We start from the raw sequence: 25,899 nt of genomic DNA, 5'->3' as shown, positions 1-25,899 counted from the left end.
GACAGAAATTTGAGTTCTCTAACATTCGTATTGAAATGAAACTACTATTGTTATCAAATGGAATGAAATGAATGTAGATGTATATGTGCAGATATTCTTAAAGCTTTTATTGACAAATTTCATTGTGTCTCTTTCATCTCTTATAGGAGATAGAAAAACTGGTATACAATATTCCTTTTAAAAATGCACTAGCTGCTCTGATATATTTTACCTGGAGGCAATGCTGAAAAAAGCATATGGAAAAATATATTTTTATTTTTTACCACACTCTTACCTCATATCATCAGTAACTACTGGGTAGCATATGACATAGTAATACATATGAAAATTGGTATGAGTAGCCATGCTAAAATTATTTAAATAACTCTTACCCTCTATTCCTCTGAAAATTTCTCCCACTGTTTTCTCTACTTCATAGACATACAGAATTGTGAGGGATCCTTTGAATCACCTCGTCACCTCCCTCCCAATACCAGATCATCCCAACAGGTGTTTATCCAGCATTTGCTGGAATCTTCCAATTGGTTCAGACAGCTGCTCTGTTTTTACAGCATTCATTTTTTCACCCTAGGAACTACACAGAATGAATTTAATCCCTCCTCCACATTTATTTTATAAAAGCACTTATCTACAGATTAACTCTCCAGTTCTCTCACTCCTTCACTTCACTCTATGCTACTGAACATGTCTTTTTGTCTTTAAATTCCATGTTGAGCTACCAAAAGTAGTCATTTGTAGACAAGGATCATACAGTGAGTCAAAGTTAAGAGACCTCAGTGGTTTCACTGCTGCAGAGTGCCATGGCTCTCTTGGCTACTGGTAGTCACAAACGTGACCAACAGTCAGAGGCACTTCCACACAAGACAAAGCAAATTTCACTACATCAACCCTTAATTTTAAATAATCATATAATTACCCAAAGTCTTACTCTGTCATTCTTCTTGCTCTGATGGACTACTTTAATTTCATTAGAGAATAAAACAATTACTGGTGCTGTTTGGGAACTTCAGACCAGAGAGCCAGCATGTACCATAATATAAAATCACTGTTTTAATACTTTTATATACACAGTGTTTCTAGAACTTAAGGTTTTATAAGACTATTAAGGAAGGTGGGAGAATTGCATATCCCTAGGGATTTCTTACCCAAGGTAATAAATGCCAAAAGTTATAGCTAGAAAGTTATTTGTTTTTTTTAAAGTACAGGCTGTAATAATAGACTGACCTTCCTCATGATTTTGGTATTATAACCAAATACAGTTTAAAAATCACAATATTCCATTAAACTTTAAACAGTCATTGAAATTGACATTACCAAATCTTATATTAGCTTTCTCCCAATATAAACATACAGCTTACTCATGAATACTTAAGAAAATGGAAGATAAGTATTGGCATGGACTAATCAAATCCTTTAATAATCAACTGAATTTTCAAAGTGCACGCATCTCAATTTCCACTACAAGTGCTTGTTAAGCGTTCCGCATTTAAAATGCTTGACTTAACTATTTTAATACTAGGTATAAGGAAAAACATCAATTACTCCATAACAAAGAAACATGGGATGTCACTACTCAAATATAATTATCCAATTAAGTTTAATAACGTGATTCCAACATTTTTGGAAAAGCATTTTCTCTGGTTAATCTGCAGGACAGCCCTCAAAACAATGGGGGAGGGGAGACAGAGAGACCAGCTAGAATCCTGGTCATACACAAGCCAGTTAGTTGCTGAAATAGAATCAACACAAACTCAACTGTTATCCACAAACTACACAAGGAAACATTTGAGACAGTTTTTATTAAATATACAAAAGCAAAATCAAGCAAGCAAGCTCTAAGAAGGCAGGACGACGTAAGGGCTGTACATGGTGTACAGGTCTTTGGATGGTGGACAGCACCATTAAGGTTAACTTAGATTTTAAATCTAACAAACCATGAGCACAGATGGCTAACTATATTCTGTTTCCCTTAGTAGTTTTAAGATCTACCTAGTCATCAATTTATTATTTAAGACATTTTTCTTCTCCAGAATATAAGAACATGATAACCAAAGAAATTTAGGAAAGCACTGTACAGTGAACGTTAACTTACTCATTCTTTTCCATGTCAAGATGTTCTCTACATCTTCCACAATGTGCATCAATGAAACTAAAGTAGGGTAAAACCTTCACTCCAATCCCCCAGATCACCTCAGGTGGTTAATACTATTTTCCAAAAACAAGCAGAACAAGCAGCAGAGTTGTTTACTCCTTTTAGACATTTAGCTTTAAAACCATTAATTTTAATCAAAGTAAAATTGTTCTAAGAAAGCTATTCAACACATCCAGAAACAGAACCCCATTTTCTCTCTTAGCATCGCCCCAGAGTATTAGTTCAGAACCATCTGCTAAGCTATAATACTAGTGCCAGAGACTCATTAGCTGCTGGTCTGACCAGATCAATGACTGGTTTGAACAAAAGAACTTAAATTATTCGACATTACTATCTTTCCCCTTTGAAAAGAGTGTTGTTTTAAAATATTTCGGCTGTCAGAACTTCTGATTTCCAATTATACTGTACAACTGATTATTGAGAGATGCACATTTTAAATAAGTAACTTAGATGAAAACTTTTAAATAGATTATTTTAATGGGCTTGATGCTGCTATGCTATAGCCATACCTGAAATGAAAGCCCCCCCTCCTCCAGGGTGTAAGAAGAAATCCACAGAAGTCATTCTTTGTACTATGGCAATAATATTCCATGAACACTGTTCATAAATACATATAATTGGAGGAAAAGAGAAGTGTTGTATCAAGGAAAATAATTTGCTAGTTTCAAAGTGTATCTATATCTCATTTCCTTTCTATGCAATTATCTGAAATATTTTCAAAATATGTTGTTGATCTGCAGAGAAGATGAGAGCTATTAACATAAGTGGTCCTCAAGCTGGAAAATACTGAACAGGCTTTAAAAGACACATACTACAAACTGCCATGCACTCTGCTGCTTTGTGTAAGACCATTACCTGGGTATCTAAACTTGACTGGTAGGTCTCGCAATTCATGGTGTAATCCATGAGGCTTCTCAAATGCTTCAGTAATACCTGGTATGTCTCAAAAGTGGATCATCTGGTCATTTCCTATCACTACCCCCTTCCCATGAAAAGTAATTCAAACTTCAAACAAATTAGCAGTTTATGTACAGCCTGTGACCCAACTCTCCTCTATCCTGGGATAGGGAGTGGGTACTATCAGTTAAATACTGTGAAAATCATCAAACATTATTAATAAAATTCAAATTCAGGCATTCAAGTTAAGTTTCTACCCCATACCTCCTTAACACTAATAGGACATGTTGGCATGATATAGTATTGTTACCAAGCAGAATAACTGCTAAACAGACTACATTTGTTACGTAAGATTTTTACTGCAGGAGAATCTGTACCAACAGCAAGGAGTTGCTGATACAGATAAAAAACACAGTGTGTTACACTAATGGTTTCAGAGAGGTGGAACGCTCTTAAAGATAAATCACACAATAGCAAAAGTAATTGTAACAAGGGAAAAAAGAATTCCTAAATAAACAGCTGTGGCTACACAGGGTGCAGTCTGACTAAAGCTGGAAAGGATTACAAAGCCAGGCTAACTACGTTTCAGCTGGGCATGCAGGAAAAATAGAAATATGGCTAGGGCCACCCAAACCAGATTAATGGGGGGAACAAAGCAAACTCAGAGCAAGGGAAAGAACAAGTGGGATACTGTCAAATGCAAATATTATATTTCTGCTTTCTCTTGGTAAGTGACTTAATTTCATAAAACACTGGAAAAGGTAAAGATGAGTAGATATTATGAGAGCATCCAGGTACCAAATCACATGCCTAGGAACTAACAATCTACCACTGAGATGGGTGAACCTCAATTGTCAGTCATCTTTGAGGAATCAGCTAAGGACTACATATCTAATTTCTGAAGCATGAGAAGGTGGCTTCCACAAATTACAACCAGTAAACCTTGCATTAATCCTGGAGAGTATTGTGGAATACATTATTAAAGGTATGTTCATTTATAAAGGAAAGTGGTGTTTGCTGAGAGACAGCAAGGGCTCATGAAAATGCTTTGACAGGAATACAAAAGTAACTGCCCCAGGAAACCTATGTGAAGTACAGAAGACTTGGCCAAGTCTCTCATGATCAAAAGTTCTCGTGAACAAGAAAGAAAAATGAGTGCAAGCTGGTACAACTGGGTGGATTAGACTCTGAATTATTGCTTATACTCAGATCATGAGTCTTCAGTGCCTGGTAAGGGCTCAGTAAAGAATTTACCACATGAACTGATGATCCCTCGAAGCGTGCTCCAGACTACAAAAGACAAGGTCTTTAAAGCGTCTCTCATTATGAAATGGTTGGACTCTCCTCACTCTTCTGGTTCTACATCCTCTTCTTCAACATATTCACCCTCATTACCCAATCTCAAAACAGTAACAGCCACTCTCCCAAAGGTGGAGAGGCATTTTTTTCACTAGTAGAGAATAAAACAGTACAGCATCTAATTCAAGGGGTACTTAGAGTAAGACTTCCACAAACACATCCATAAACTCCCTTGATCATTAATGTGGAATTTCTGCCTACGGTTTTCTTTCTTTGATCCTTGAAGAAACTTTGAACCACTTAAGACTATTTTCAATTGCCTTAACTTCCTCATCCCAAATAAAGCACAAGAATGCTTACGGAAACATGCAAGCCATAATTATTTTACCTGCCTTACAAGCAGCAGCAAAAAAACCAAACTTATAAGTCATTTTACCTTAAAATATGCTGTTTCAAAAAGGAAAAAAATATTTTAAACATTTTAAGTTTCACAATAATTGTTTTTAAGAAAAATGATGATGCTGTGCCATCAGTGTTTATGAATCTTGTCAAATGACAAAAGAAGGTAATGTGCTTAACCATTTAAAAATCTTCCTTTTTAGATCCAAGCATGGTATTAAAAAAACAATGTAATACTCTACTATCTTTTTAAAAAATTGACAGTGATATGTCTTTATTTGGAATAAGCAAGTTTAAGAATAGCTATTTGTAATCTTTAAAACAATGCACTGAAAATAAGTCTTAATTTCAGAGTTTTATTGTATTGCACTAAAGGAACAGCAGGACGGTTATACAATGTTCTCTCTCATTCAGTTTTGAAAATCGAAAGTACTTGCAAACTCTTTTAAGAATATCTTTACCACCAGATTAGAGCACTAAGTATAATAACCAATTTCTTAATAAGTAATGTCTCACAAATTAAAACACATTTAAAATAGCTTTAAATGCATTCTTCACAAGTAAGTCAGCATATATTTTTGTTTCATGTTCACTTATGCTTAAGAATTAAAGCAAGTATATTACTCTGGTGGAAATATGGGAAATCTCTCATTCATGCAATATACAGGGATAATATTTCAAGTCAAAGGGAAAAAAATCCCACTCATTTTTTTAATGCATCCATATATAATCACCTACATGATAGATGAGGAAACCCATGAAGTTTCCACAGGTCAGATATATATTTTCAATTCATCAGAAGCACCTGATATCTACAGCTAATTTATAATTAAATGGCATTTCAATAAAACCAAAATGAGCCCTACAACTTCTATAAACAAAAGCTTCCAATGGACTAAGGATAGTCAATAATTAATGCAGTCATTCAAGGGATTATGGCTGTTCCTTAAGGAGTGCAAGTTCAAACCTGTCAACACCAGAGGTATCATTTTATATTAATTTATACGTAATTCCATTTAAATTCTTTATCCGAGTATAACATATGAAAACAGTCTTTCCACAAGCAAAAAATGTGGAAACATTTAAAAAATAAGGAGTCATTTTTTAAAGTAACTGATCAGATTCCATAGGCTACTCTTGGAAACAGGATCTTGCTGGATAGAATCCCTTCATTTGGTGGCTTTTTGCATGCACTTAACTGGACCAGTTCTTCGTGTTGTTCTAAGAGCTCACCAAAACATAGATCATGCTGAAAAGAAGAAAAAGGCTATTATTAACTCAAACATTCCTAATTATAAAAACTAAGAGCACCAAAAAGTTGAGTCTGCTTTATATAGCAAACTAGTTTGTGATATCACACCATCACAGAAAATGGAAAGACCGATGAATGACAAGTTCACAGTATGATTTTAATCTGCATTTATGGACTTTTGCCTAAGGTAGGATTGGCTCAGTGCATGTGCTGTAGTTGTCCCCTATTTCCTTTCCAATTTTAGCAAGTAGAACAGCACAGCTGAAAGCTTAATAGGGATCAGAGCTTAGAGAAGCAATCCAAACAGCACACTGCTCCACAGCTATGTCTAAGAATAGGAGTGAGCATCTCCAAGGGCTCACTTCATGCCAGGCCTTCTGTTAAGTCCTAGGAGGTAGGGTAGGTACCATTATCCCCATTTTACAGACAGGAATGATCAATCAAGGAACTTTCCCATTAGAGAAAGGCTCTAGGCAATAGCAGCAAGGCTAAAAAGGAAAAGGGGACCAACAAGCAAAATAAAAAGCAATAACCATTTGATCCTACATGAAGGGCAAGGTGGGAGAGGCATGGTTCAAAAGCATGTGTGTCTAAACGGAAATACAAAGCAAGGAGGTGAGCAAACTTGATAGACTATTTATTTTTTGTTATCATTATTTAATTAATAGACTTTTTAAAAGAGCAGTGTTAGGTTTACAGAAAAATTGAGCTGCAAGTAAAGAGACCTCTCATGGACCTCCCAATCCCAGCACACAGACATACATACAGACACACAGTTTCCCTTATTACTGGCATCTTACATTAGTGTGGTATGCTTGTTACAACTGAACCAATATTGATACATCATTATTAACTAGAGTCCAGTGTTTACATTAAGGTTCACTGGCTGTTGTACATTCTACAGGTTTTGACAAACGTATATTTGCTTGGCAAACGTACCCACCCTTACAGTATCATACAGAATAGTTTCACTGCCCTAAAAATTATCTGTGCTCTGTCTATTCATCCCTCTCTCCCTGCTAACCCCTGGTGACCACTGATATTTTTACTGTCTCCATAGTGTTGCCTTTTCCAGAATATCATATATTTGGAATCAGACAATCTGTAGCCTTTTCAGACTGGCTTCTTTCACTTAGCAACATGCATTTAAGTTTCTTCCATGTATTTTCATGACTTGATAGATCATTTCTTTTAATCTCTGAATAATATTCCATTGTCTGGATGGACCACAGATTAAATATGATGTTTATCCATTACTATTGCTTTTTTTTCCTGGCCCCGTTGCCTGGCATGTGGGATCTTAGTTCCCCGACCAGGGATCAAACCTGTGCTCCCTGCAGTGGAAGTGCAGGCTTAACCACTGGACTGCCAGGGAAGTCCCTACTATTGCTTTTTAAAGACAGACAATGGGCTTCATCGTAAGGGCTGGGCTCACAGAGGTTCACAGACAGCCTGGGAGGGGGCCCAATGGGTCAATGGTCTTGGTGCTCGGCCTGAGGACAGATGATGGAGACAGAGTGGACTTGTGGGCTCTCGCAATCTGGGTGATTGTTTCCATACTCCTCCTGCCGACAGCTGGCTGTCCCTGGCTCTTCTCAGAAAGGCCTTTCAGGTGGGGGTGATACCCTACTCCATCGATAGGCCTGGGACTTAGTTTGCTGCTCTTATGGGGGCTCGTGGCTGATATGACCCCCAGACTGGGTGTCTGCCCTTCTCTTTCTCCTCAATCAAGGCACTGTGTTGGCTGGGCCTCCCGCCTGGATTCGTGTGTGTATGCATGTCTGTTGACAGACAATTTAAAACAAATGAATGATGTAGTGCCACCATATCCTGGTGAACATTTTCCCACAACTCTACATCTCCAATTTTATCATTTATTCAAGCATTCATTTATTTTCCTTCTTTCAACAAATATGTTTTAAGTGCCTACTATATGCCAGCACTGTTCCAGACACTTATTATAGAAACTAAAAACTGAAAATTAACAGAAATTAAAAGGATACATGGAATTTCACTTTTCAGAACTTTTTCACTATCTTTGTTTCAGGTATGAACGTCTCTAGGTGTACTAACGGACACTCATTTTCACAAATATAACATCTAAAATCATAAAAATACATTTTCCATAAATTTAAGTCTAGCACTTCACCCTTTTCCATAATGGAAACTAGTATGATGTAAACAAGAAATAAGCAAGTTTTCAAGTAACAAAAAGGAGAGGGAAGAGAAACTTAATTACTGCCAAAATTTCATCTAATAAAACTAATTTTATTCATATTTTGACAATCAGGTAGAAATTCCTCTCCAGTTGAATATTTATCAATAAAAAATGGGAAAAATGTATTTATAAAGCTTAAAGAAAAATTATAACTCCACACTCGCCCGTGTCCATTTCCAGTTTTAATAAGCAGCCGTTTTCCTCCACCTACAGTACACCTAGAACAGTGCCTCTCAACCAGGGCTGATTTTGCCCCACAGAGGGCATCTGGCAAACATCGAGAGACATTTCTGGTTATTATGACTGGGGCAGGGGGAAGCTACTGGCATCTAGTGGGCAGAGGCCAGGGATGCTGCTAAACATCCTACAATGCACAGGACAGCTCCTCACAACAAAGATTTATCCTGCCCAAAATATCACAGTGCCAAGGTCAAGAAACCCTGACCTAGAGGAATGATGATATGAGTCCATCACTGTATAAAGGGAGGAAAATCAATAACTGTAGCATCGGGACTTCCCTGGTGGTCCAGTGGTTAAGAATCTGCCTTCCAATGCAGGGGATGCGGGTTCAATCCCTGGTGGGAGAACTAAGATCCCACATGCCTTGGGGCAACTAAGCCCGCGCGCCACAACTACTAAGCCTGCGTGCCTCAAATAGAGAGCCCGCTTGCCACAAACTACAGAGCCCTTGCACTTTGGAGCCCACGCACCACAGCTAGAGAGAAGCCCACGTGCCATAACGAAGATCCTGTGTGCCACAACTAAGACCCGATGCAGCCAAAAAATAAATAAATAATTAAAAAAATAAATAACGGCAGCATCCTATATGATAGAACTTTTCTTTCCTCCATCCCATTCGGATCATGCAAACCAGAAAATAAAGGGTAGAGCATACAGTTTATGAAGAATGATAAAGAAAAAATTAAACATAATCTTGAGACAGACACTGAAGCCAAGCAGAAACTTTTTTGCAAACGCACACAGCCATATCCTATTGCTCTGCCATGGAGAATGAGGACTGTCCTTCACTGACTGTCTGAGACTTTGGAAGCAGCATCCCTGACCCAACTTTCTGCCTCTGACTGCACATCAGTTGGCTGCCTTGACAAGTACCAGTTTATTCAATGTGTGTGAATTTGCTGGTGTGCACTGTGCCGTTTTCAGTACCACCGTTCAAGACATGAGTTATTCTTCAAGTGGATTTTAAGGTGTTCAGACCATAATGCCTGCAAATGCTTCCGGCAGCAAAGTGAAATCATATTTTCGTTTTTTTTTTTTAAACTTACCCATATAGGTAGTAAAAAAATGCTAGAAGATAAAAAGCTAATTTGCACCATCCTTCTTTCTGACAATATGCTAGAATATCTGCATTCATGATGGTTGTAGGGTCATAGAGTCCTGGTCCACTCATCACTGGTCTACTCATATACCTGTAATAAACACAGTTGATTAGCCACTCAGAATGGAAGCTAACCTTCAGGATGGAAAGGAGCATTCTTCTTCTCAAATAATATTTGTTACAATGAGAGGTGGTCCACATTGGGAAGCATACTTTTAGTTCTAGGTGGAGTTCTTTCCTTTTATCATCTTAATTTTAAAACTGGAGCCCCTACAGAGAACAAGGTGGTTAAACAAGTCATATCTGGTCTCCTCTACACTTTCAGAAATCCAAGAAGATTAAGAATAACTGTAAAAAGGAAATACAATTTTTTCTTTCAACTTTTTATTTTAACATAAAGAACACTTCACCAAGATATGCCAAATGTTCACATTTACCACACAGCTTTGTCCTTCTCTTTTCTGTTCTCTCTCTAAATACACATACATTTTTTTCTGAGCCATTTCAGAGCCAGTTACAGATGTGAAACCACTTTACTCCTAAATACTTCTTCCATATGTATTTCCTAAAATCAAGGGCAATGAGATTTTGACATGCCTATCTACAACAAAACACTCTAATGCTATATAGATCAGATATAACATTTAGAAGTTATGAAATATGAATCTTTTATAAATAACCAAATTTAAAGTCATAAAGTAAACATGGAGAAAGAAGTTAGACACACACTGTACAATCTGATTTATATGAAGTTCAAAGATGGACAAAACTAATCTAAGCTGCAAGAGATCACTGGTTCTCCTATGAAAGTACAGGGCTAACTGATTGGAATGGGACACAAGGGACTCTTCTGGGGGCTGGAAGTGCTGTATATCTTGATCTGGGTGGTGGTTTCACCAGTGTATCCATATGTAAAAATCCACTGAGCTGTACACTTTAGACGTGCACACATTATCGTATGTAAGTTATACCTCACTTTAAAAAAAAACCCTTTAAAGAATAATAACATAAGCTCCATAAGAGGTATTAACACAGTTATTTGTGCATCCATGTGGTTTTAAAAATAAATGCTAACTAATTTCGTTTAGGTGACTAGCATGTAAGATAACCATATCAACCATAGTATAATTAAAATTTAATTAGGAAAAGTATTAGAAGTGTATCTAAATATTACCTCCAAATATGATATGCCAAGAGGGGCATATTGAGACCCAGTGTAAGCCACTCTGCTGCACAAAGAAACATGACACAGAAGAAAGCATGGATGAGGTACTCTGGAAGGACAAGCTGGAAGAAAAACACAAGCCAGTTATCAAAATGCCTTGGCATTAAATCAACTGCTAATTTGGAAAGCAGGTGGCAACTAAGTTTCAATAATGAAAAATCACTGTTTTCCTAGAATCAGAAATGAAAGATGCTACTGAGTTTTATTTCCATATTAAGCTTTTGAACAAAAGCAGGATTATATGCCAACTGACCAGAGGATATAGCTTGCACTAAAAGAATAAGATATAACTTAAAATTTAAAACCCAAACTTTTAGAGCCACAGGTTAAATTATACAAAGTTACCACCCAGATTGTTCAAACACAGTTATTTGCTAATCACTCAGAATATTTTTTCTTTCCACCATTCAAGAATGATGAAAATACAAAAATGAAATATCTGATCACATGCAACATGATATAAAAAAATCCACAAAAACAAAACTCCCCTTTAGAAGTTTACACATTAGTGTTTTTAAGCCTTTAAACAGAAACCAGGGATGTTACATATACAATATTTAGCAAACCACATCACATTACCACAAAAGTAATTTTTCAATGGAAAGCCAACAGCCAATAATCTCAGCACAGTCGGGGGGAAAGAACATTAATACGCACAGATGCAAACGATGTGCTTTCTGCAATGTAGGAGGGAAAAGACTAAGATCTGAACCATGAAATTGGAATTCTCCTGGTTCCTGAGCTCCCATTCCTACAAGGCCTTCCTATTTCTTTCAGCCTGCTTTCTCCAATGAAGGGCTACAAACACAGCCGACCAGTAGGAGCTCAGAACTCAAAATGCATCTTTTGGTAGCAGGTAGTATTAAGTGAGGAAAAATTAGTTCAAGCAAAATGCTTTTTATAAAATGACCAAGAGTTCATGCTTTACTTTAAATTATCTTTCTCATCCTACAGATTTCAGCCTAATGACTCTGTTAAACATAAATACCAAAACCTTTCATTTCAAGTTTCAGCCAAAGAGCTTCCTACAAGTCACAGCTGCAAAGCCAGTTTCTCAAATGTGCTGCACTGTCCCATCAGATCTTTCCTGAGGGGAAACTATAGCTGTAGAAATAATATATTACTTATTCAAGTCCATTTTCTAGTACTCCCAAATTACTTTTCCCATTCAAAGCTGTAAAGCAAAGTTTTTAATTAATACTATTTTAAATAAAATTCCAGTAAAACCAATTAATCTATACCACTAACCAGATATTTTCTACAAATTTAAGTAATATAATAACAAGATAAACTCTGCACATATATATAAACATGTAAATAACATGGACCATTAAGTCAGCATTTAATTAAGATCAAAGTTAAACATCTGCAAGAAAATATCCATAGGAAAATCTTTGGAACACAAAGACTACAAGCAGGACAAACCAAGAAAAATATATACTACGTTTTATTAGGAGTTCCACTAAAGCTGCTGTTTATAATACTAGTTTAAATTACAAGAGTTTTCTTTAAAATATAATGAGCCTATTTTGGCCCTCTAAAACCAAGTGATCTAACAATACAAATCATCATCCAAGTTTTCCAGACTAGGGTATGGGGAGAAAATGATTTTGAAAGCATGATCCCTACTGCTCTTAAACAATATTCTTTAATAAGAGTGATAATAAAGATAATCTGCAACTCTACCAGTCTTTTGTTTTGTCTTGTTTTGTTTTGTTTTTGCGGTACGGGGGCCCCTCACTGCCGTGGCCTCTCCCGTTGCAGAGCACAGGCTCCGGACGCGCGGGCCCAGCCGCTCCACGGCATGTGGGATCTTCCCGGACCGGGGCAGGAACCCGCGTCCCCTGCATCGGCAGGCGGACTCCCAACCACTGCGCCACCAGGGAAGCCCTCTACCAGTTTTAATATGAAACAAATGCCACACTCCCTCCCTTCTCCTCAAAACAGTCCAGATACTTTTACTATGCATCTCTCATGAAGACCAGTCCTCTTCAATCATTCTCTAATGACGAAATTTCCCCATTAGTGGCACAAAATGATTCCATTTAGGAACCCACATTTACACAAAAACTAGTATCCATAAACACCACATGCAAATATGGCTGAAATGATAGTACTTAAACATGCAAATCATAATATTCTGTAGTTAAGGTTCACATTTTTAAATATAATGGTATTTGTCTTCCCCCATACTTTGGCAGAATTGTCAAAACAAATTTTCAATAGGGAAAACTGTCAGATGCACTGCTATTAAGCCAATTATCGGCACCCTATCCAAAACACAGCTTGTGCTGGTGTAGAAACTTCCTTCCAATCCACTGCAGCATTAGGATGTCCCAAGCACAAAGTGAGAATTTCTTTCCATTAAAAAAAAGCCAAAAATCACACTCTATATTTTAAAATGAAATTAGTCCCTCTTAAGTTTATGGTAAATTAGGAAAATACAAGAATCTAAACCTAAAAAAGTCAGGCTGTCTGGGTTTGAATTCTGACTCTATGTTAGCTGTGTGACCCTGGGCAAAGTGCCTAAACCTCACTAAGCCTCAGTTTACTCTCCTATTCATGAGTATAATATACTCACCTCTTAGGATTGTCATGAAAACTGAATGAAAAAACCCAGGTAAAGATGCTTAGCACAGAGCCTGGCACCCAGGAAAGCCCTCATCTGATTTCAGCTATTATCATCTTCATCATCATTTGGTTATTTGAAGTAATGAAAAGCCAAAGAAGATAGAATACTATTAATACATAGCCATCAAAAGGAGAAATTTCAGTTTCTTAATTTCTTGGTAACAATTAGTTTAAACAGTAAGTTAAGATGTTTTACAATGAACATTATTACTCCCCAGTGAAAAAGCCGATTCAGCTCACATTTTGCTTCGTAAGAGTAGAGAAACAGCAAGTTAATACTTTTAATTGTACCTACATCAAGTCTTACTGTAGCAGTTCTTTAAAGACAAACCAGGAATCTATTCCATCATGGCTATTTATCTAGGAAACAATGATAAAAGTAGCAAACCAACTTTATAGACCCTTTCTAAATAAAATCCCTCTAGCATGCTAGGGCTTTACAATTTTACACAGCTAAAGTCTATACATGTTTTCATCTTCATTAAGTAATGTTTAAAGATGAATTATTACATTCTATTTCCTGAAGACATACCCACTGCTTTCTTACAAAAAACCTTTCAGTTTCTGACCAGTTAGGCAAAAATCAAACCTACAGGCTAAAGGAGAATCTTCCTGTAAACTAAATGAAGTCAAATATATATATAAAACCCCTAAGCACAATGGGGCCACATTATAACTAAATCCAGAAGAGCTCAGAACTTAGTGTTAGACAGGTCTGCTTTAGAAACTTAGAGTGGATATATACTAGAAATAACTATGTAGACATTTGTATACAAATTGTTATCCACAAAATTCTGATAGCATGAATCCAAAGGTAAGCCTTACTGCAAAATTCCAGAGCCTAAGAACAGAGCTATCCACCTAAAAGGCTCTGAATAAATAGCTGCTGAAAGAATAAATAAATTCCAGAATAGACAAAACCAAAGATAAAAATAGATATGGTACTACAGACTCCACCTACAGATTACCTCAGAGTAAGTTACCACAAAAGAATAATCTCACCTATTAAAGTCATTTCATGTTAACCAACTTTCAAACACTGCACCTAATAATTTAATATCGAAGTGCCTATGGCTATAACATTTTTTTAAATGCATGAGCATTTAACAGCTTTCCCTACTTGACTGGGCCAGCAAGCAAACATTTGCATAAAATATGAAATTTCATGAAATCATAAACCTCAACAGGCATATGAACAAGCACACTGAACAGAACAGTTTACAAATACAAATGCCCTAACCCTCCCCATGAAATGAATGTAGCATTAAAACATTAAACTAAAAAGCAGTACACACCTTTAATGCAATTTTGACTCTTTTAATCTTTTTGACCTTTTCAACTGTCTTTGGCCGACAATGTAAAAAGCAGATTGGAAGAATGTTAGTATGACAGCTGACAAGATCACCAGCAGATTAATAATAGAATAGTCAAGCAGGACAGGAAAAAGAATATTTTTTAAAATTCTGCCTACTTCAAAAAGTACAAATTTATCATGCTACTGAGAATATTGGCCATTTTCAAATTATATCAAGTTAAAAGCAAAAACAGTTTAAAAATCTAGAGAAATAGCCTATATTATAACTTACAGGATTCAGGGTATTACACTGGTCTATAGGATTCTTGTAATCAGTCTTCAGCTCATCAAATGCTATAATCTAAAATAAAAATAAAATAGTTAGGATCTCTCACTTTAATAAAAAGCAGCAATAAACCTGCCCCATCAAACTATAACTGAATAAAGTTAATAGGACAAAAGCACAGGTGTAGCAACTTTTATATGTACCAGTTTACAGTAAGCTCAATATATGGTAATTAATAAATAACTAGAATCACATTCAAAGAACTGAAAACACTTGTATGTTGTTATCATTAAAATGATCTGATATCACTGTGATAAATACCTTCAATTTTCAATTTTTTCACTGCCTCCACTGAAGTTATTTTCTCTGCTTGAAATAGTCTCTCCCCCAGCCATAACTATTTACAGAAGCTCCTCTTTATCCTAAACAAACATTCTTCCTATGTCAACTCCTCCCTGTAGGTCTCCCTAAACCCCTTGGGCAGAAATAATTGCACGCCTGTCTAATCTCCACATAGAACAAGGCTTTATAACGTTATCAGGCTGGCATTTCTCATACTGGAGGAGAGGATTTAAGTTCAGGTTTGTGTCCCCCCACTAGACTGTGTGCCCCTCAGGGTGAAGTGTTTTTAATCATCTGTGCATGTCCCTCCCTTGTCACAGTGTTCAGCGGGACACTAGAAATGGACTTGTATGCTTCAATTTGTTCCCATTTGTACCTAAACACATACATTTAATGGTCCTGCTTCGATTTGGAAATTCAAGAAATAGCCTCAGAATAGAGGAACACTAAGAGAATATTAAACTTCACAGCCAGGACCACCACATACAGTACTGCAGTTTCTGCACAGAACAAAAGGCCAGGTGAGGGCACAATGCCACGCACGCTTCTGCTGCCAAGCACCCTGGCATGGGCTCTGCACCAGGAGCTATTCAGGAGGGAGGACTTTTCTAATCCTCTGCCTCAAGAGGCATCTTATTCTAATTCACCTTAAGGCACCACATAGGCAAGAGCAGGCCTGTTTAAGGGCACTGCAAAAATGATCAATCTGACCTCCTTTCATGTCCTCTGTATATTCCTACCACATGCAGGTCCTTTCGTTTGATCACCAAACTAAAGACTGAAGAAGGGTAAAGCCCAGGTAAGTCCAGCTTCTCATGGTGTGATGAGTGAAACAGTTATAAATATGATAAGGGAAGAAAGATCTCATCCACTTAAAATGCATTGCAAGGACTTTCCTGGCGGTCCAGGGGTTAAGACTCCATGCTTCCACTGCAGGGGACACAGTTCCATCCCTGGTCGGAGAACTAAGATCCCACATGCCGTGTGGCGTGGCCAATAAATAATAAACAAATAAAATGCATGGCAAGAGTAAATCAACTATACTTTAATATAAGTAAATAAATAAAAATTTTATATCATACCATTAAAAAAAACAGCAAGAATCAAGAATGTTTCTGTCCACACTCTGAGAAGAAATGTGGCTTTAACATTTAAGGTCACTGAACACAGAACTTCAAAGTCAAAATGCACTAAAAATCAAATAGGGGTGACACACCACTTTGTGTCAAAGTAAGAAGCCAAAGGCCCCAAATTTATGGGGGAGCTATTTTAGTTGCTGCCACCAGTCGCCCAGGGGACAAAGAATTTAATCTGCCCTTGCTCTGGTGGGCTAGGACTAGTATTTTTATATGTGAGACAGTGCTACTCAATATTACCAGTAATCACTGAAGTCATATATTTCTAGCTTTTAATATACTGGCTTACCCTGTTAAAATTGTTAGCTTCATAAAAAGATGAGTTTTTTAATTTCTAGAATTTTATAAAATTACCAACCTGGACTAACAAAAATTTTAATGAAAGTAGAAATAAAAGGAAAATAATTAAACATTAAAATGTAAGCTCCATGAGAGCAAAGATTTTTGCTGTGTTCACTGCTATGTCGCAGGGCTTAAAATAGTGCCTGGCACCTATATAAGTGTTCAATCAATATTTACTGAATGGGACTACCCCGGTGGTCCAGTGGTTAAGAATCCGCCTTCCAATGCAGGGGATACGGGTTCGATCTCTGGTCAGAGAACTAAGATCCCATGTGCCCTGGGCTTCAACTACTGAGCCTGCATGCTCTGGAGCCCATGTGCCACAACTACTGAGCCTGCACGCTTCAACGAAAGACCCCGCAAGCCGAAACCAAGATCCCGCCTGCTGCAACTAAGACCTGATGCAGCCAAATAAATATTAAAAACAAATACTTACTGAATGAAAGGGGGGAAAAAGGAAAAACTAGTCCTATGCTTAAAAAAAAAGTACAGAACTCGCCAAAAGGCATTTTCCTTTGCTAATGACCCCTAACACATATAAATGTTAAAAATATAAATGTACAAATAGAAGATACTAATTTCTGATTATTTATGGATATAATCAGTCAATTACCTGACATTAGCTGTGATATATTCCCAATGCATTTTAGTAATAACATTTAAGACAAGGACTGTGATCGCAAATACAATTACTTCCCTATAACAAGATCCAATTTACTAGCAGAGTACGAAACTTGTGCTTTAACTTTTTTCCCACCGCACGGTTTCTTCAGGTGATTTCAAAGGATCTTTTAATGCGTATGTTACTGAATGGGTTTCTGTTTGAGTGCTATAAGCTAGAGTTGTCAAAACTCTTCTGAAAAGATTCTTAAACTAGTGGTTTTCAAATCTTCTGTGACTGTGGGTCTGGACAAGGACATTCACAAAGTTTTCCAAAAAAGTACAAAAACAAAACAAACAAACAAACAAAAATCCCTAAAGATAGCAAACTACACAATTCAGGATACCTTCAAATTCGATGCACATCTTTGCGGAATGACTTCTGCATTTTTAGCTTTCAAACAAAGCTATGCTCCCAACTCTATTCTCCAAAAAGCATCAATCACATGATTTAGGACTAAACTGACAGACGTAACCATCAGCATAAAAAAATCCTCCGTACAACAATTAACATAAACTGGATTTTCTGAATTTATACTTGAAATTTCCAGATGCGTCTTCTGACAGATACTTAAAATGACCTAAGAAAATAAACTGGGGACCTCCCTGGTGGGGCAGTGGTTAAGAATCCACCTGCCTAATGCAGGAGACACAGGTTCAAGCCCTGGTCTGGGAATATCCCAGATGTTGCAGAGCAACTAAGCCTGTGCTCCATGACTACTGAGCCCCCGTGCCTAGAACCCATGCTCTGCAACAAGAGAAGCCACCGTAATGAGAAGCCTGCGCACCACAACAGAGAGTAGCCCCCGCTCGCTGCAACTAGAGAAAGCCTGCGTGCAGCAACGAAGACCCAATGCAGCCAAAAATAAATTATTTTTAAAAAATTAAAAATAAAAAAAGAAAAGTTAAAAAAAAAGAAACTGAAGGTTACATAGTTAACAGAAAAATTAAAACTATATCTTTATTTAGAATTTTCTATTTTTTTCCCAAAGGATGCACAATCCTCTGAACTACTAGAAATCCCTAAGGGTATAAGCTCTCCACTAATCTGTGGAGTACAAACAAATTTTTAATTCTGTAACAGGACTTAAAATCATCTACTTCACCCAAACACATATTCATTTAAATTACCCAAATACATATTGATTTAAATTACCCATTTTTTTCTTTAAAGTGCAGTTCAGGATTTCTTAGCAAAACACAATCTAGTTCAAAATGTAAGCCATTCACAGCTCTCTTCTAAGAATCCTCATCAGCTCGGAAAACAGAGTGCCCATCAAGCAGGAAGTGATTAAATCCTCATCTACAAATGGCAGGGAACCACACATTTCAGTTTCATCAGAGGCTTACTAAGGCAGAGTTAGTTTGCATCCCAAATTATCTTTACTTATTGTCTTTATTCCACCAAAGAAGAGCCCAAGATGCTCTTCAAGTTATGGGTTCCTACTGACAAAGCATTCTGAGGGAGCAGCCTACATAAGCATTCCCCCACTACACAAGCAGTTGGGTTTCAAATAATTATAAATGTAATTACACTCCTTAGCAAAAGGGAATGGATTTGAGTTTTTGTTTTTTTTTTTCCACAAGACACTGCTACCACGTAAATCACTCTGCCTCTGTATGTTCCACAACAAATCCCTGCTATGGGCATGATGAAACCTGACTGAAAATTTACATGAGAGTGAACATACCCAATCATTCAAACTAAGACCAATATTCCAGAAGGTACTAGAATATGGAGGGCAGAGCAAAAATAAGATAAATTTTTAATGAATGCTGATGTCCAAAAGGCTGCTTCTAATTTTGTGTTAGAGAAACAGGAATCCTTTAAAATCTCTTGTATTTCACAGGGAACTTAACTTGTTCCTTACAGAGGCCAGTAAGGATGTGCTTCTGTCCTGCAACATGATGTGAGTAAAAGAGAAAAAAAAAAATTATCCTAGAGAAGCGTAAGGTTTCTGAGCATTTTCAAAATCGAATTAAAACCACCTCTACTAAATCAAGCTACTCTGAACACAGAGGTGGCTAGAAGTCTCTCGAGAAACCTGTCGGTCAAAGTATGATTTAGGGGGAAAGTTCGGAGATAACGGTCAACAAAGTAATCAATTCAACCGGCATCAAAGTTCACCAGGAGACAATGCAGGGGGCGGGGGGTGGGGCCGGTGATTCTACCTGAAGAGCACCCAACAAGTGCCTGAAAAGTACAGCTGGAAATTTATCTCAAGTAGGTTATAACTACCTCATTTGGGCCACACTCCTGTGGACACCAGAAAACAAAGGCAATCTGCATTAAATAATATTTCGGCAAACTTCATTCCGGCTCAGCACGTAGCACGCCCCTCTGCGCCCTTGACATCCTCCCGAGGGACGAGGGAACGCGGGGATGCGGCGCCGGCCAGCGAAGCGCTGTCCCGCAGGGCCCGCTAGGACCGCGGCCGCCCCACCCGGCGAGGAAGGAGTAGCAGCGCGCGCGGCCTGCGCCGGGACACAGCGGGCGCAGCCAGCCAGCCGCCGGACGCCTCGGCTCCTCCTGGACCTGCAGCCCCCGGTTCGCGGACCGAGGGCGTGCAGGGCCCTGGCCGCGCGGCCGGCACCGCCCCGGCCTGGCCCCATTCCCGGGCGTGCGGACCTCCGAGGGCCGTGGCCGCCTAGACCACGGGCCCGGGGCGAAAAGAGGCTGCGCCGCCACCTCGCCCTTCTATCCCAGGCCCCGGCTACTCACATGCCAAATGGCGAAGAAGATGAGTGCGGCGGTGAGCAGCAGCGCCAGCATGTAGCAGAAGGCCGCGAACGTGAACGCCATGGCCGGGGAGGAGGAGCAGGGAGCAGCGCCGGTGCCAGCGGAGAAAGGCGGCGCAGGGCCCTCTGGGTAAAACCATTCACTTCCCGCGACCACAACCCACACCGCCGCCGCTGCCGCCGCGGGGGCGCCAGCCCTCCCAGCACGCCTGCGCACCAGTCCGGGTGCAAGGCGCCCTCCGGTGGCCGGAGTCCGCCATGCACTTGTATTGTCTGCATAGAGGATTAATTTATCTTGCCTACTTCGCTCCTTTATTCTTTGAACAAATATTCATTGACTGAGTGCCAGTATGTTCCAGGTTTTTGTGCTTCTCCTTTGAGATACAAAGGTGAGTAAAATAGTACTAGCACGGAAAGAAGTTAGTATAGTGCTGGAAATGAATACGTAAATAAATCATTACAGCATTATTACCCTGTTAACGGAAGTCTGCAGCATGTTATGACAGGTCAGAGCAGGGCGCCGAGCCCACCCTGGGGCGTTCAGGGAAGGATTCCTGGAATAGATGTTTTGTTTTTGTTTTTGTCTTTTTGCGATACGCGGGCCTCTCACTGCTGTGGCTTCTCCCGTTGCGGAGCACAGGCTCCAGACGCACAGGCTCAACGGCCACGGCTCAGGGGCCCAGCCGCTTCGCGGCATGTGGGATCTTCCCGGACCAGGGCACGAACCCGTGTCCCCTGCATCGGCAGGCAGACTCTCAACCACTGCGCCACCAGGGAAGCCCTGGAATAGATGTTTTTTAAACTGAGGCTTACATGAGTAGAAGCTGTCCAGGCAAAGAGACGGTAGGATCAGCCGTCCAGTCAGAAGGTTCAACGTGAGCAAAGGCACAGAGATGAAAGAAAGAAAAAAATTTCGGTGTCTTAGGTGAAACCACCTAAACAGTTATAAATTAGTGGACAAGACAGTGCTGAGAGTTAGGGGTCATCAAGGGTTTAGATCATAGAGGGCCTTATATGCCTGGTTAAGGAGCTCAGACTTCATATCCCATAAGCCCATGTTTTTCAATCTCTTTTGCCCACCACACACAATTAGACTTTTTCATTGCAACACAGCAGAACATCATACACACGTGGAATTATAGAGACATGGACATCTGGATACAGAGACAAAGAAATACATATATAACAAACAAAAATTTCACAAAACTAAATATCCATGAGTACTTGCCCTTCTATTCTTTTTTGCTGTCTTGTTTCTGGAGGGTTTTTTTGTTTGTTTGTTTCTTTTCTTTTATTCTTAGGTGGTTTTTATTTGTTTTTTTAACATCTTTATTGGAGTATAATTGCTTTACAATGGGGTGTTAGTTTCTGCTGTATAACAAAGTGTATCAGCTATACATATACATATATCCCCATATCTCTTCCCTCTTGCATCTCCCTCCGACCCTCCCTATCCCACCCCTCTAGGTGGACACAAAGCACCAAGCTGATCTCCCTGTGCTATGCTGCTGCTTCCCACTAGCTATCTGTTTTACATTTGGTAGTGTATTTATGTGCATGCCGCTCTCTCACTTGGTCCCAGCTTCCCCTTCCCCCTCCGGGTGTCCTAAAATCCATGCTCTACATCACTGTCGTTATTCCTGTCCTGACTGTAGGTTCTTCAGAAACTTTTTTTTTCTTAGATTCCATATATATGTGTTAGCATACGGTATTTGTTTTTCTCTTTCTGACTTACTTCACTCTGTAAGACAGACTCTATGTCCATCCACCTCACTACAAATAACTCAATTTCATTTCTTTTTATGGCTGAGTAATAGTCCATTGTATATATGTGCCACATCTTATTGATCCATTCATCTGTCGATGGACACTTAGGTTGCTTCCATGGCCTGGCTATTGTAAACAGAGCTTCAATGAACATTGTGGTACGTGACTCTTTTTGAATTATGGTTTTCTCAGGGTATATGCCCAGTAGTGGGATTGCTGGTCGTATGGTAGTTCTATTTTTAGTTTCTTAAGGAACCTCCATACTGTTCTCCATAGTGGCTGTATCAATTTACATTCCCACCAGCAGTGCAAGAGGGTTCCCTTTTCTCCACACCCTCTCCAGCATTTATTGTTTGTAGATTTTTTGATGATGGCCATTCTGACTGGTGTGAGGTGATACCTCACTGTAGTTTTGATTTGCATTTCTCTAATGATTAGTGATGTTCAGCATCCTTTCATGTGTTTGTTGGCCATCTGTATATCTTTTTTGGAGAAATGTCTATTTAGGTCTTCTGCCCATTTTTGGATTGGGTTTTTGGTTTTTTGATATTGAGCTGCATGAGCTGCTTGTATATTTTGGAGATTAATCCTTTGTCAGTTGCTTCATTTGCAAACATTTTCTCCCATTCTGAGAGTTGCCTTTTCGTCTTGTTTATGGTTCCCTTTGCTGGGCAAAAGCTTTTAAGTTTCATTAGGTCCCATTTGTTTATTTTTGTTTTTATTTCCATTTCTCTAGGAGGTGGGTCAAAAAGGATCTTGCTGTGATTTATGTCATAGAGTGTTCTGCCTATGTTTTCCTCTAAGAGTTTGATAGTGTCTGGCCTTAAATTTTGTCTTTAATCCATTTTGAGTTTATTTTTGTGTATGGTGTTAGGGAGTGTTCTAATTTCATTCTGTTACATGTAGCTGTCCAGTTTTCCCAGCACCACTTATTGAAGAGGCTGTCTTTTCTCCATTGTATATTTGCCTTCTTTATCAAAGATAAAGTGACCATATGTGCATGGGTTTATCTCTGGGCTTTCTATCCTGTTCCATTGATCTATATTTCTGTTTTTGGGCTAGTATCATACTGTCTTGATTACTGTAGCTTTGCAGTATTGTCTGAAGTCAGGGAGCCTGATTCCTCCAGTCCATTTTCCTTTCTCAAGATTGCTTTGGCTATTCGGGGTCTTTTGTGTTTCCATACAAATTGTGAAAATTTTTGTTCTAGTTCTGTGAAAAATGCCATTGGTAGTTTGATACGGATTGCATTGAATCTGTAGATTGCTTTGGGTAGTATAGTCATTTTCACAATATTGATTCTTCCAATCCAAGAACATGATATATCTCTCCATCTGTTCATATCATCTTTAATTTCTTTCATCAGTGTCTTAAAGTTTTCTGCATACAGGTCTTTTGTCTCCTTAGGTAGGTTTATTCCTAGGTACTTTATTCTTTTGGTTGCAGTGGTAAATGGGAGTGTTTCCTTAATTTCTGTTTCAGATTTTTCATTGTTAGTGTATAGGAATGCAAGAGATTTCTGTGCATTAATTTTTTATCCTGCTACTTTACAAAATTCATTGATTATCTCTAATAATTTTCTGGTAGCATCTTTAGGATTCTCTATGTATAGTATCATGTCATCTGCAAACAGTGACAGCTTTACTTCTTCTTTTCCAATTTGGATTCCTTTTATTTCTTTTTCTTCTTTGATTGCTGTGTCTAAAACTTCCAAAACTATGTTTAATAATAGTGGTGAGAGTGGACAACCTTGTCTTGTTCCTGATCTTAGTGGAAATGGTTTCCATTTTCACCATTGAGAATGATGTTGGCTGTGGGTTTGTCATATATGGCCTTTATTATGTTGAGGTAAGTTCCCTCTATGCCTACTTTCTGCAGGGTTTTTATCATAAATGGGTGTTGAATTTTGTCAAAAGCTTTCTCTGCATCTACTGAGATGATCATATGGTTTTTCTCCTTCAGTTTGTTAATGTGGTGTATCACATTGATTGATTTGTGTATATTGAGGAATCCTTGCGTTCCTGGGATAAACCTCACTTGATCATGGTGTATGATCCTTTTAATGTGCTGTTGGATTCTGCTTGCTAGTATTTTGTTGAGGATTTTTGCATCTATGTTCATCAGTGATACAGTGAAACTGGTAGTTTTCTTTCTTTGTGACATTTTTGTCTGGTTTTGGTATCAGGGTGATTGTGGCCTCGTAGAATGAGTTTGGGAGTGTTCCTCCCTCTGCTATATTTTGGAAGAGTTTGAGAAGGATAGGTGTTAGCTCTTCTCTAAATGTTTGATAGAATTTGCCTGTGAAGCCATCTGGTCCTGGGCTTTTGTTTGTTGGAAGACTTTTAATCACAGTTTCAATTTCAGTGCTTGTGATTGATCTCTTTTTATTTTCTATTTCTTCCTGGTTCAGCCTCGGAAAGTTGTGTTTTTCTAAGAATTTGTCCATTTCTTCCAGGTTATCCATTTTATTGGCATATAGTTGTTTGTAGTAATCTCTCATGATCCTTTGTATTTCTGCAGTGTCCGTTGTTACTTCTCCTTTTTAATTTCTAATTCTATTGATTTGAGTCTTCTCCCTTGTTTTCCTGATGAGTCTGGCTAATGGTTTATCAATTTTGTTTATCTTCTGAAAGAACCAGGTTTTAGTTTTATTGATCTTTGCTATTGTTTCCTTCATTTCTTTTTCATTTATTTCTGACATGATCTTTATGATTTCTTTCCTTCTGCTAACTTTGGGGGATTTTTGTTCTTCTTTCTCTAGTTGCTGTAGGTGTAAGGTTCAGTTGTTTATTTGAGATGTTTCTTGTTTCTTGAGGTAGGCTTGTATTGCTATAAACTCCCCTCTTAGAACTGCTGTTGCTGCATTCCATAGGTTTTAAGTCATCGTGTCTCCATTGTCATTTGTTTCTAGGTATTTTTTGATTTCCTCTTTGGTTTCTTCAGTGATCTCTTGGATATTTAGTAGTGTATTGTTTAACCTCCATGTATTTGTATTTTTTACAGATTCTTTCCTGTAATCAATATCTAATCTCATAGCGTTGTGGTCGGAAAAGATACTTGATACGATTTCAATTTTCTTAAATTTACCAAGGCTTGATTTGTGTCCCAAGATATGATCTATCCTGGAGAATGTTCCATGAGCACTTGAGAAGAAAGTGTATTCTGTTGTTTTTGGATGGAATGTGCTAGAAATATCAATTAAGTCCATCTTGTTTAATGTATCATTTAAAGCGTTTGTCCTTATTTATATTTATTTTGGATGATCTGTCCATTGGTGAAAGTGTGATGTTAAAGTCCCCTACTATGATTGTGTTACTGTCGATTTCCCCTTTTATGGCTGTTAGCATTTGCCTTATGTATTGAGGTTCTCCTATGTTGGGTGCATAAATATTTACAATTGTTTTATCTTCATCTTGGATTGATCCCTTGATCATTCTGTAGTGTCCTTCTTTGTCTCTCCTAATAGTCTTTATTTTAAAGTCTATTTTGTCTGATATGAGAATTGCTACTCCAGCTTTCTTTTGATTTCCATTTGCCAGGAATCTCTTTTTCCATCCCCTCACTTTCAGTTTGTGTGTGTCCCTAGGTCTGAAGTGGTCTCTTGTAGACAGCATATATACGGGTCTTGCTTTTGTATGCATTCAGCCAGTTTATGTCTTTTGGTTGGAGCATTTAATCCATTTACATTTAAGGTAGTTATCAATATGTATGATCCTATTATCATTTTCTTAATTGTTTTGAGTTTGTTATAGTAGGTCTTTTCCTTCTCTTGTGTTTCCTGCCTAGAGAAGTTCCCTTAGCAGTTGATGTAAAGCTGGTTTGGTGGTGCTGAATTCTCTTAGCTTTCGCTTGTCTGTAAAGGTTTTAATTCCTCCATGAAATCTGAATGAGATCCTTGCTGGGTACAGTAATCTTGGTTGT

The 25,899-nt window shown here is 38.3% G+C and overlaps 1 protein-coding gene across 1 annotated transcript; it reads right to left on the bottom strand.

The window, feature by feature from the left end:
* Nucleotides 1–1,780: 1,780 nt before the first annotated feature.
* CNIH1 (cornichon family member 1) lies at nt 1,781–20,301 on the bottom strand. Its single transcript, XM_082847933.1, has 5 exons — nt 20,195–20,301; nt 14,999–15,067; nt 10,731–10,843; nt 9,504–9,647; nt 1,781–5,996 (listed from the first exon to the last, which is right to left on the bottom strand). Exons 1-5 carry the CDS (start codon nt 20,273–20,275, stop codon nt 5,969–5,971), a joined length of 435 nt encoding a protein of 144 aa, XP_082704059.1. The 5' UTR covers nt 20,276–20,301; the 3' UTR covers nt 1,781–5,968.
* Nucleotides 20,302–25,899: the final 5,598 nt, after the last annotated feature.

The sequence above is a fragment of the Leucopleurus acutus genome (assembly GCF_964270905.1).
Source record: "Leucopleurus acutus genome assembly, chromosome: 1".
Lineage (NCBI taxonomy): Eukaryota > Metazoa > Chordata > Mammalia > Artiodactyla > Delphinidae > Leucopleurus > Leucopleurus acutus.
Note: the sequence above shows the minus strand (reverse complement) of the source record. Positions and strands in the feature narration are given on the sequence as shown.

Excerpts from the sequence above, each read along its gene's own strand:
- CNIH1 (XM_082847933.1), bottom strand. The coding sequence starts at position 20,275 with ATGGCGTTCACGTTCGCGGCCTTCTGCTACATGCTGGCGCTGCTGCTC. Across the intron at positions 15,068-20,194 it reads TCTTCTTCGCCATTTGGCAT|ATTATAGCATTTGATGAGCT; the intron begins GTGAGTAGCCGG and ends TTTTTATTTTAG. Across the intron at positions 5,997-9,503 it reads TTTTTTTACTACCTATATGG|CATGATCTATGTTTTGGTGA; the intron begins GTAAGTTTAAAA and ends TCTTCTTTTCAG.